Genomic DNA, 12,709 nt, shown 5'->3' with positions numbered 1-12,709 from the left:
CTGATCCAGCAGAGTTCTTTTCATATTTTCATGTCCTTATATGCTTATATCTTTCACCAGTGGATCTAACTCTCCTATGGGTAAGTATACAAGATAGGGAACTCCCCTGCCCCATAGATAGATGGAACAAGAATCTGCCTGGCTGAAAACATTCCAGACCAAAGTATTTAACTTTGTGAAGTCCACTGGAACAAGGATTTATTTTATTTTTTAGAAATATTTCTGCATATGTAGTGAACCATCTGCAAAATAGCTATTTAAAATCTAAACCTGCATCTTCTCTTCTGGCAGGAGTACACAATTGATGTATTCTTCCGGCAGTCCTGGCGAGATGAGAGGCTAAAGTTTGATGGCCCCATGAAGATCCTCCCCCTCAACAACCTGCTGGCCAGCAAGATCTGGACACCCGACACCTTTTTCCACAATGGCAAGAAATCGGTGGCTCACAACATGACCACACCCAACAAGCTTCTTCGGCTGGTGGACAATGGTACCCTCCTCTACACCATGAGGTAGGTGGTGGTTTCGCTTCCCAAAGGCATGTCTTCCTTACTCAGCACCCACCATCACCTCCTGGAAGGGATTGAGCCTCTCAGCTGAAATGGGCACCAGAGGGTTCCCCTTGGGCATCTTCCTTTGGCCTTCCTGCAGCTTGACTAGCATCTCCTGCTGCCCAAGCATCTTCACAGCCCTACAACCAGCCTGAGTATGTCACAGACACTGCAGGTTAGGCTCCACTGGGAAGAGTCAGCTGCCATGCAACTTTTCTGGAGACCATAGCTCAGGGGTAGTAGGAGGATATGATAAAGTATGCAGCCACTGGATCAATCCCGACAGCTTAGAGGAACCTGAAGTGCAGAATGGAGTGGGGGTGGGGATCTCTGCCTTTCCCTGTCTGAGCTGTCAGCATAATCATATCACATGAGCCGTTGGCCTGACTTAGTAGGCACTTTCTCATTTTACTGATGGTCTTAATGATTTGCAGGATGTTGTTCAAAATCCCTGGTTCAGTCCATCTCCTCCTCCCTTGGTCTTGTAGAAGACTTGTCACTCCAACTCACAAGGAATAAAGCTTCAGCAGAATGTTCTTGGTATTTTTTTGCAGTTTAATGACTCCCAATCCTGCAATGCCTTTGTGTCCCTTTGTACTGGGAGAAGCATGTGCTGCTTATGCAGCTTTAAGAGTATGCATTGCAATCCCCCATGGAAATGTGTGGATGTGAGCATTTGGATTACAGTGATCATGTCAGAAAGCAGTGGGATACAGGAGCACAACTCGCTCTCAGGAAATGTCCATTTGGCCAAGAGTTTGCCTAGGAAACTCCTTGCTTGCAGTGGGATAACAGGGTAGGTTTAACACCTGGAGATTCCATTGGCAGTGGTCATTGTGTCTTGTAGATTGACCATTCATGCGGAGTGTCCGATGCACCTGGAAGACTTCCCAATGGACGTTCATGCCTGTCCACTGAAGTTTGGGAGCTGTAAGTACTTTCCTGACAGCACAAGCAAAGTGCCCTTGTATTCTTGGCTTGAAGGCAGCAGGTATGGGTCCTTGGCAGGCTAGCTATCAGGCGAGCAAACATCCCTGAGAGTGTGAGCTTATGCAACATCCTGCATTGCTATGAACCTCTATTTTCAAAGTGGCCTTCCAAAGTGAAGCTGTCATTTTAAGGTAATTTTTTTCCTCACAGATAAATGAATTTTGAGGTTTACACCTCCACCTTATACAGAATTGGGTGAAAATTGATTGTAGGACAGCAGTCTCTAGAAAAGTCCCTTCCTGTAGAATACCATGCTCCCCTTAATTGTCTTAATTGTTTTTAATATTGTATTTTTGAATTGTTGTAATCCACTCATCATCATCTAAAACAATTATTTCACATGTAAGGTAAGGTAAAGGTAAAGGACCCCTGGACGGTTAAGTCCAGTCAAAGGCGACTATGAGGTGCGGTGCTCATCTTGCTTCAGGCTGAGGGAGCCGGCGTTTGTCCACAGACAGTTTTCCGGGTCATGTGGCCAGCATGACTAAACCACTTCTGGTATGATGGTACACCGTGACGGAAACCAGAGCACACAGAAACACCATTTACCTTCCCACCGCAGCGGTACCTATTTATCTACTTGCACTGGTGTGCTTTCGAACTGCTAGGTTGGCAGGAGCTGGGACAGAGCATTGGGAGCTCACCCCATCACATGGATTTGAGTCGCTGACCTTCCGATTGGCAAGCCCAAGACGCTCAGTGGTTTAGACCACAGTGCCTCCCACTCCCTATTATTTCACATGTCTCTCTATGCCCTGCAGTATAAGAAGCTCACATGCATAAGAAGCTCACATGCATACAGACCAGTCTGTATGCATCAAATAACTGCAAATGTTGTGCTTTGTTTAATAATTGTCTGGGACAAACCTCTGAGTGTGGGCTTATTATTTTCCACCTGCTTTGGCTAACTTGAGTGCCCACTGATGCTTCAGCATGGGCTGCAGTCCAGAAATATCTCCAGTGGTCCAGTAGCCTGGTTATTGGAGAGATCAATGGAAGCCGCTGGAACCACCACTGGTCTTTTGCAGAGTGTGGAAGATCCCAGGTGGCAGCCTCCTTCCCTCCCACACCTTGATGGAGTGCAGGCATCAGGTTTCAGTCAGGCATCTCTGTGCCAGATACAGCTTTCTAATGGAGTTGGGGTTGGTCTTTCCTGGAGTTGGGGTTGACCTTTGGAAGCCATTCTGGGCAACATTTTGGAGATGCTCCTCATTGGGCAGGAGCTGCCAGGGTGTAGCTAAACCTCCTCCATCCCATCCTTTCTGCTTTCTCCACAGATGCTTACACCAAGACAGAGGTGATCTATACCTGGACCCATGGGAAAGTGGAGGTGGCCGAGGAAGGCTCCCGCCTGAATCAGTACGACCTCCTTGGCCACAATGTGGGGAGAGACTCCATTGAATCCAGCACAGGTAATGGAGAGCCTCCTTGGATGGTTTCCTGCAGGGTGTCGGACTACATGACCCTTGGGCATCCCTTCCAACTCTACAATTCTATGATTCTCCATGATGAGCAGGAACCACAAAGGCAGGACTAAACATCTCACTTGTTTAACGAGACTTACAATACTAAAATGCCCAAGCCCTGGTAAAAGAGGAATCGGGGCTTTTTTGCCTAGCGCCTAAAGCTATGTAATGATGGCACCAGGTAATCCACCCTGGGGATAGCATTGCACAAATGGGGGGGGGGGCTACAACTGAAAGTGCCCAATTCTTCTGTCCCTACCTCCCACAGATGGGGCACTCGGAGAATGGTCTCAGGTGAAAATTGCAGAGTCAGTTTTTATGTGCATTGTTTTGCAGCCCCTCCTTTTCACAAATAGGCCACTATAGAGGTGGCATTGGGGAAGGTGCTGCCAAGGAGGAAGCAGATCCAGCGTCCAAGGAGCATGCCACAGCCATTGGTGCCACAGTGGCAAAGGCAGTGGTGGTGGTGGTGGCAGCAGTTGGTGATGCATTCCTTGGAGGTCGGATCTGTAGATCCCCTCAAGGTGGTCCCCTTACCTTGCTTCCTGAGGAGGGTGGCAGTGCAAGAAAGGGCCTTTTCAGTGGTGGCTCCCTGCTTGTGCAGTACTCTCCCCAGGGAGGTTTACCTTCCTCCTTCCTTACATATCTTCAGGCACCAGGCAAAAACTTTCCTTTTCAATCAGGCCTTTGGCCTTTAACTATCTGTGACCTTTAAGAAGTGGGTGGGATGCTTTAAATGTATTCCCTCCCCTTGCTTTTAATGTATGTGGGGTTTAATCTATATGGAGTGTTTGTTTGTTTGTTTGTTTGTTTGTTTGTCTGGTTGTAAGTTGCCTTGACAAATTTAATAAGTATAAACAAAAACGATTGCTTTCCATTGCAGGTTGTATCTCAACAATCATGTTTACTGGCAAGGATGCAAAAAAAGAAAAGAAAAAAGGCAAATTAAAAACCCCTTGTATCCCTCTCTACCCCCCACCCCTTCATATCACTGCAGGAACCTACATTGTGATGACCACTTACTTCCACCTTAAGCGTAAGATTGGGTATTTTGTGATCCAGACCTACTTACCCTGCATCATGACAGTCATCCTCTCCCAAGTCTCTTTCTGGCTCAACAGAGAGAGTGTTCCAGCACGGACAGTGTTTGGTGAGCTTCTGATGGAGGATGGTCTGAGGGCTGACTGGAGGAAACAGGGAGATGGGGAGAGCATCAAGACTGGTGCTGGAGAGAAGCAGCAGCAGCAGCAGGGACCTTCTTGCCTGTCAGCCACACTCCCTTCATGTTGATGACAGACATTTGCATAAGGCTTAAACTCTGAGGTTTCCCCCAGGAGTATCTGCTAGCCATGACGGCTATGTCCTACCTCCACTGTCAGAGGCAGTAGTGCTTCTGATTATCAGTTGCTGCGAACTGCAGGCAGGGATCCATTTGGCTGCTGTGACAACAAGATGCTGAACCAGCTCTTCTTTAAATCAGGGGTGGCTAACCGGTGGGTTCCATTTAGATGCTGCTGCACTCCAACTCCCAGCAGCCAAAGTGGCTAATGGTCAGGGATAGTGATGATGATGGGATTTGTAGTCCAACATCACCTGGAGGGCCCTTACAGGTTCCCCATCGCCCTATTTTAAATGTCTTGCTAATTTAATTCTGCAACATAATTGTATAATTAGACACAGCTCACCTGGTGTTGACAATGGGATTGTGCTCAGGTGCGGCACTGGCTCCTTCCACCTTTTCTTGGCGCATCTAGGGCAGTGGCTGCTGTGACAAAGCAGCCCAAGGAGGCTCAATGGATCCCCCACTGCCCTCAAGAGGGAGAAAACCTCCTGTGGCCCCATTTCAGCAGTGCCTCTTCTGGTTTTGTTCCCACAGGAGTCACCACGGTCCTGACCATGACCACCCTGAGCATCAGTGCAAGAAACTCCTTGCCCAAAGTGGCATACGCAACGGCCATGGACTGGTTCATGGCTGTCTGTTATGCCTTTGTGTTCTCTGCACTGATTGAGTTTGCTGCCGTCAACTACTTCACTAAACGCAGCTGGTCTTGGGATGGCAAGAAGGTTCTGGAGGCCCAGGAATTGAAGGTGAGAGAGGGAGTCATTGGAGGGAGCAGGAGAGAAGCAAAGAGGGAGAGCAATCAGAACCTGACATACAAGAAGAGGCATTGAAACCTTACTTTGGTTGATCCCAAAGTGGGTGGTAGCACACCCTGGGGGGTGGGATTCCCTAGGGGGTAGCAGGGGGTGCAGGAGGAGTAAATGACTATCAGATTTTGGAAAGCTGCTATCACTGGATCAGGTTCATCAGTTTTGTTGAATTAATTAAATGAAAGGGTTTTAATTGGATTTTGAATAAATGTGCAATTAATTGTCACTGTTTTGACTTATATGGTGTTGTTATCTTCCTTAGTGCATTAGGCAAACTGCTATTCTGAATAGTGCTTTTGTAGGGTAGGGGGCACTGGGGGTAAGTTCATGGAACGAAGGGGGGGATTGGCCCCCAAAAGTTTGAGAACCTCTGCCTTACTCCAAACAGAGCTAAACATCAATGTTTTGCAGCCCAGAGAGGGAGGGAGGGAGGGAGGGAGGGAGAGAAAGAAAGAAGGAAAGAAGGAAAGAAGGAAAGAAGGAAAGAAGGAAAGAAGGAAAGAAAGAAAGAAAGAAAGAAAGAAAGAAAGAAAGAGGCTGCTGCTGCCCCTAATCCCCCCTTTGCTTATCCTGTATGGCTTTTACGCATCACCAAAGGAGCTCTGAGAATAACTATAACCCAGAAGCATTTTTTCACCTGTGAAAGGCCAGTTGGCTTCCCACATTTGTGGAGATGATCTCAAGCCCTGCAATGTGTTAAATGTCACCTGGAATTACACAGATGACCTGCTGTATAAAGGGGTTGAGAAATCACATAGATACTGCTCCTGTTCTAAAAGGGGGGAGGGGGAGAGAAGAGAAGAGCCCTACCTGCAGATTCCCTGTGGTGTGAGGCAGCACACGTACATGATTTGAGATTTCACTGGCCATAAATTTCCTGTTGGAGATGCCATGTTTGGCAAGGACTTGTAGCATTTGCAGCTCACAACGTGGTTTACTCTAGGAACATTGGAAGCTGCTTTATACCGAGTCAGACAGTTGGTTCATCTGACTCAGCATTGTATACACTGACAATACCCTTCAGGGTATCAGGCTGGGGATCTCTCCCATCCCTGCCTGGAGATGCCATTGGGGATTGAACCTGATACCTTCTGCATGCAAAGCAGATGCTCCCCTTCCCTCTGATCCAGGTTTGACGTGGTGCATTTTTGAATTGCACCAAGTTCATCTGGTTGTTTTTTTTGTTTTGTTTTTTTGCAAGCCTTTTATTTCTGCAGTAGCAAGTGTTTCTGGGAGCTGTTTCTGGGCTGGTTTCCAAAGACTTTTTCATTCCTCCTCAGAAAAAAGAGCCCGTCATGCTGGCAAAGAAGACCAATAACACCTACAACATTGTTGGCACAACGTATGCCCTCAACATCACCAAGGAGCCAGGCCTGCCCACCATTGCCAAGAGCGCATCAGCAACTACAGCCACACCTGTCACAGCTGCTGCTGCTGCTGCTGCTGCTGCGCCCCCAAAGGTGGCCCGGTTGGAAGAGAAGCCCCCTGAGAACAAGAAGACCTACAACAGTGTCAGCAAGGTAGACAAAATGTCCCGCATCGTCTTTCCGGTCTTGTTCACCATTTTCAACATGGTGTACTGGGCGACGTACGTCAACCGGGAGTCGGCTATCAAGGGCATGATCCCCAAGGAATGAAGCAAGCCCCTCACCCCTCTTCCATCTGTCCATGTGGCCCAGGCAGAGGAGTCTCTGTGGGGGCTCCTTTGTCCCCCGGCTGGTTCTATATTAATTTTATCTTCTTATTAATTTTATCAGCTGACTTATTCCTTCTCCCCATGCAAATCAAACTGTGATTTTTTACAAGGATAACCCCAAGAACTTTTCATTTGTTACTTGTTTGGTCTCTTCTATTTCGTTGTTGTTGTGGAGGTGTGTGGAGGTATGTGTTGAGAGGACGTATAATAGAAAAGTGGTGCCTCCCGCGTGGTGAGTCTGACATCCTTCTCCCCAGAGTCCCCTGCTTGCCCCACGCCAATGGGAGCTGGCTTCATTCCCAGTTCATTTCATGCTAAATTCTGCTGAGGAATGCAGGGCAGTTTCTTTTTCCCTTCTAGTGACCTCTGATGGTCTGCCCTGGTGTCTCCAGTGGTCACCTTTCTCATCCCTTGGTGAGTTTGTCTTGGTGGTTCCTCTTCTGCTGTGCTTCTTTCCTCCAATGATGGGGGTGGGAAATTGTGGCCCTTCAGATGTTGCTGAACTGCAACTCCTATCAGCTCCAGCAAGCAGTGATGTTGGGAGTCGTAGTTTGGAAATATTGGGTGGATTTGGGGGATAGGGGACAGTGCACCCCATCCTCTGATGATGAGGCCTCCCAGAACCACACAGATCCCTCCTGCCCTGGGTGTCTCCTTCCCTCTGCAGTTTTTAAGTAGGGAAAAGCAACCAGACCCTCTTTCCTTTTCCACACCCCACGCAAATGAGAGATGACCCTGTTCTCCGTGCCTACCAGTGGGGAGGGGACTGGTGGCAACCACAAATTATGGGTGGCTAGTTTGCTGAGTCAAACTTTATAACCCCTGAACAAAAGTAAGCCTGTGGGATGTTAGATGGGTTTGGAGCATAGGATGAGATATTCTTCATTATTTATCCTTCCTCGTGCTCACTTGTGTGAGATTATCGTCTGGTTAGCAGAGTTTAAAATTACCATCCCTTTGTGGTATAAAATGTGGAAACTTCTGGGACAAGGTTGCTTAACCTTAATAATTGTCCAGGGTGTTCTAGCTGACTGGACCTTCCCCCTTTTATCCGTATAAACAAAAGAATAACAAAGAAGTCTGTCATGTAAGAATAAAAATATTGTTTACTTTCATAATGTCTCAGACTCGATTCAGCAGTAAGCAGCAGTGAAATAAGACAGGCAGAATATATTTTTTCAATTACAAAATAAATGGTTGAGATAAATAATGGAATCTGTCCAGGAAAGCACAGAGAAGCATTCCTCTCTTTAGTTACATGGTAAAGGAAAACAACAACCTGAACTTTTGGGAGGGAGTAAGTAGTAAGGATTATTTTCCTTTTGTTACTTTCCCCCACCTAGGAAAGCAGGGGATGTGACTTCACAGAATGCCCCGTCTCCATGTGTCTTAACCCTTTGTTTGTCTAGCAACACATGAATTTTTATTTTTGCTGCAATGCTATTTACCACAGACTCCTCATACCTGCTCAAGGAGAAAGATGTTCCTGTTCTGGAGAACAATGCCATGGGGTGGTGATGGCCACTATGGGCAGCAGAAGGGATTATTGAAGGTGATGCAAATTTGGCCTGCAAACAGTCAGGACAGCCATGGAGTTTGTGCAGGTTCTGTTCTCAGAAACTGGCAAGTTTAAATAACCTTGTTTAAGAGTGAGCCTGAGCTACAGGTGCTGACAGCAGTAGGAATAGGTTTATCCCACTCTCTGCACTGTCTTGGCATCCCTTGGTTTCCTTGGAGATGCTTTCAAAACCTCTCTTTCCAAACAATGGGTTTTGTAGTTCTGCACTGCCTGATTCAGAGGCACCTGTGTGTTAGTTATCTGCCGTTTTGCTGGACTTGGATTTCTAGATTTTGTTTTTAAAGGGAGGTGGGGCAGAGTTGACCCTTCCTGCAGTTCTCATTCTTTCATCATCCCCCCCTCCCCTGCTTCCCTCTTTGGTTGTGTTCGGGGTGAGGTGCTGGGACAAATGTGCACACTGTGCCCCAAAGGGTTTCTAGCCCCCTCAATGGTTTGTGTGAAGGAGTGGATTATCATCTGCATTTCTACTTTCATTCTTTGTGAATATAATGCTCCCTGTGGATTGTTACAATATCTTGACATTTGGGAGCATGAGAAATGCTTCTTTTAAAATGTTGTGTTGGGATATTACTTCAACCACCTCATGAAAATGGGCCTAGTTTGGAGGAAGCCAGGAGGCTAGTCAGCCTCTTCCATCTTGGCAGGCCGAGGTTTGGAATGGGATGGAAATTTCTCAGCTGCTTGTCCCTCTAAGGAACTGAATTGTTGGACAAAGAGGAGAAATAGGAAGTCGGAGTGCTGATGTTTGCTTGGCAGCAGTGGGCAAAGACACTGGGGGTGTTGTGTTCATTTGCATGTTCATTCAGGGGGGAAGATATAGGTAGGAAAAATAGAATTCCTGGATGCCATGATCCAAGTTTGGGGCTAGTACTCTTTGGTGAGAGACTCCCAGCAGAGATTTTAAAAACATAAGGGTTGTAGACCTTTAACATATGCCCTTGTGAGTTCCAAAACTTCTCTCTTTCCCTACCTTCTCACACATTTGAGAAGCTAAAAATGGTTTACTTACACACTCTCTAAAGGTCAAATTCATGTGCTTTTCCACAAGGGCCAGGAGGCTTGGCTTAGTTACTAAGTGGTAAAAGTTCCTAAATTAATCAAGAGTGGCTTGTAAGAGCCATGCAGTCTGAGCTGCAACAACCAGCTCAGATCTCTTCACATGTTGAGCTTTCCTGATAGACAGTTTACTCTATGGTCTTAACCCCTTCATGCAATAATTAGACTTAATCATGTTGGGTATATGAGGCTGGTTATCTTACACTGCGCGCACACACCCACACACACCATTGGCCTCCACAAGACTTCATAATCTCAGGAAGAGAGCAGCCACTCACTCACTCACTCACTCATTCACATCCTTGCCATGATGGGTATCTGCTGCTGGGTGTCCTTTGTGGCATTCATGGAAGCAAGCCTTCTCTCCCCGCCTGGGCCTGTGTGCCATTGTAGGGGAGATTCCTTAAAGAGAGAAAAAATGGGAATGGACAGAAGAGAGCTGCACACGGCAAATTCCCACCATGCTACCACCACCTTCTTTACCGTCTCTGAGAGGAGCTGTCCAAGGCAACCAGAGTCTCTCGCTTCCCCTGGAAGCCCCAGCCCAATTTAGAGTAGAATGAGGAATTTCTCCCCTTATAAGAAGAATGTTGGTCTTGAAAAGGGTTTTGTTTTTGTTTTGAATCAATATGCATCAAGCAACTCTCAGGGAAATCCTGGTGCTTTTCAATTTCCCTTTTGTTGGGGCTTAAAATGTTCAGCTTGTCACGTCTTGTGTGATGTATTGTGGTGCAACTATTGAAGGTTTTTTTGAAAATTTGAAAAGCCATTTTATTTTATTATTATTTTCTTTTTTATACAAAATAATATCCAGTCTTTACAAAATCGTATCACTGTGAAAATCCTTGAGAATAGTAGGGGGAGAATTGTTTTTGAAACCACTACTTATAAATCTAAATATCAGGACAAGGATGCTATTCCCCCCCCCATCCCGTGTCACTTTCCCCCATTTTTTCCTGCTACTCAGTGGCCACAGAGCTTTGTGCAGCCCGGTTAAGCCTTGGCTTAACATCAGCCAAGGGCTTGTACTGGAGCATCAAAGCTGGGTGAGCCCGATTCTATAATCAGCCTCCCTTTACCCAACTGCAGAATGGCCATAATAACCATGGCCTGTCTCATAGGACAAGCACAAAGAAAGGCCTGCATTTTCATAATTTACTGGTGTGACAGTGACTAGACTCACCCTCTCCTTGCTACACTTCTCTTTCCTTCCATGGCACTTTTCTTTTGGGTTCACATTGTCCTGCCAGAACTGCATGCTTGAACTGTGTTTTTAAAGAAACTCTAATCTTGAACCCACACCTCTCGATGTTCCGAACTTAATCAGATGTAGAGAGCAAAAAAGAATGTCAAGGAAGAGCATCTAGAGGCAGCAGGTTTAGCGGAGTTAAAAGAGCCTGAAAGAAGTTGTCCTTGGGAATGGCATAAATTCGTAACTGATTTATTTTCAAAACTGCACAGTTGATGCAGGCAGGGTGTGCGCCTGCCCAAGGCAATGACTGAGTAGGACAAAAGCTTGAGAGACCTCACCTGGACTTCTCATGGGAAGTTTTGGATCTTAAAATATCTGGAAATAATGTTTGCCACAAACTCAGACTGGTGGCTTGCAGATAGACCAGAGTCTCCTTCATCCTGTGCAGAAAGCTCCATAGATGAAAGGTGTTCTCTACACCTGCAGTGCTTGCTGGATTAGGAAGCACAGGTGTTAATCAGAGACACATTGGCACGTTCTTTCAGGTGGGAGTCCTGCTTCTCATCCACACTACAATCATTATTTTCACCCTGAAATGTGCATCCACAATCTGGCACAAAATAGAATAGATTAGAATGCCAGCATCCTTATTCTCCAGCATCCTTATTCTCCCTCTCCCTCTCTCTCTGATTGTAGAATGATTCATTTGGAGGGAGGCACATGGGATATGCATTCTATTTTAATAGACCATCTAGATCAGGGTGGTCCAAAATGTGGCCCTTGAGGCCTTTTTTTTTGGTGGCCCTCAGCAACATTTGACCCCTTCTCCCTCAGCCCTCCCAAAGTCAGGTAAGCAAGGTGAGGTGCTGGGCTTTGGGAAGAAGGTATGAGGGCTCTGACAGAGTCCTTCCTTCCCAGCTTTGGGAAGAAGATGGGCAGCATCTGGTACTCTGCTAGAGCCTCATGCCTCCTCCCCAAAGCCCAGCACCTCACCTAGCCAGTTTTGGGAAGGTAGGCTTGTGGGTGTCAAATTTTGACTTCATTCCCCCCTCCCACACAAGGCAGTGTGTGGCCTGCAGGTTTTGTGTTGAAGTATTTTTGTGGCCAACTTAGTATAAAAAGTTGGACCGCCCTGATCTAGATGGATATTCCTCCCCACTCCCAAAGGAGGCCACTGGCTTCCAACTAAGTCCTGGTGAAAAGCCTATTTCATGAAAATACAGGGGAAATAGAGACCCAGTCCTTGGGGGGAAGTCTTCCTCAGTGGAAAAGGGCTGTCCAGCCCAGCAAGGCTGGTTTGCATATACAAAACCTAGTAAATATCATCCCATAAAAGCAACCCACCTTCAGAAACCTCATGAGAACAAAGAAAGTGTAATGCAAAATGTAATCTCTGGGGAGAAGGCATTACATAAAGGAGTCTTAGATCACCAGCAACCTGCCTGGAGGGTTGATAAGCAACAGGTTCTGCTTGGATGCAGATGGACATCCTTGTGATCCATTCTGAGGCAGGATATGTGAATTCCTGAGCCTCTTCACTCTCTTAGCCATGTAACTGCCACCTACAGATCTGACTGCCATACATTTCCTTTGATGTCTGCTTAATGTATCACCATTCTAAATTATTGTGCAAACATATGAGATAAACAACCAAAGGCATTCAGGAAATCTCATTAGGCATCACAGTGCATAAGCTGAAATGGCAAATGTGATCCTCAGGTTGGAGTTTTGCTTTGCTTCAGAGGCCCAGTGAGTCAGCTGCTCTGCATCCAGTGTAGAGCTTAAAGCGTGGCAGGGGGAAGGAAAAGCCCCAGTCTCTTCTGTCTCTTTGATGCAGCACCCCAAGGTACATTTTTGGGGAAGTTCCTGAGAGTGACAAGGAGAGGTTGGAGTCACTGAGAATGCTAAGCCTGCGGTGCCCCCTAAAGCCTTGCATGTCTTCTTCTGTAACAGCAGTTCCTGGATTGTGCTTTGGTTTTTTTTGGGGGGGGGCAGCAGCTCAGATGAGCCACTTGGGTAGGGTTGGCA

At 46.6% G+C, this 12,709-nt stretch overlaps 1 protein-coding gene across 3 annotated transcripts in view; it reads left to right on the top strand.

The window, feature by feature from the left end:
* Positions 1-8,395, top strand: part of LOC310754489 (gamma-aminobutyric acid receptor subunit alpha-3-like) — a 36,393-nt gene extending 27,998 nt beyond the window's left edge. For all 3 annotated transcript variants that reach the window (XM_083596460.1, XM_083596461.1, XM_083596462.1), the window contains exons 5-10: positions 292-512; positions 1,399-1,481; positions 2,819-2,953; positions 4,005-4,157; positions 4,884-5,095; positions 6,439-8,395. In XM_083596460.1, coding sequence (XP_083452586.1) covers positions 292-512; positions 1,399-1,481; positions 2,819-2,953; positions 4,005-4,157; positions 4,884-5,095; positions 6,439-6,795 — 1,161 coding nt within the window. In that variant the 3' untranslated portion in view covers positions 6,796-8,395. The remainder of the gene's footprint in view (positions 1-291; positions 513-1,398; positions 1,482-2,818; positions 2,954-4,004; positions 4,158-4,883; positions 5,096-6,438) is intronic.
* Positions 8,396-12,709: the final 4,314 nt, after the last annotated feature.

Source organism: Podarcis filfolensis (genome assembly GCF_964270895.1).
Source record: "Podarcis filfolensis genome assembly, chromosome: Z".
Lineage (NCBI taxonomy): Eukaryota > Metazoa > Chordata > Lepidosauria > Squamata > Lacertidae > Podarcis > Podarcis filfolensis.
Note: the sequence above shows the minus strand (reverse complement) of the source record. Positions and strands in the feature narration are given on the sequence as shown.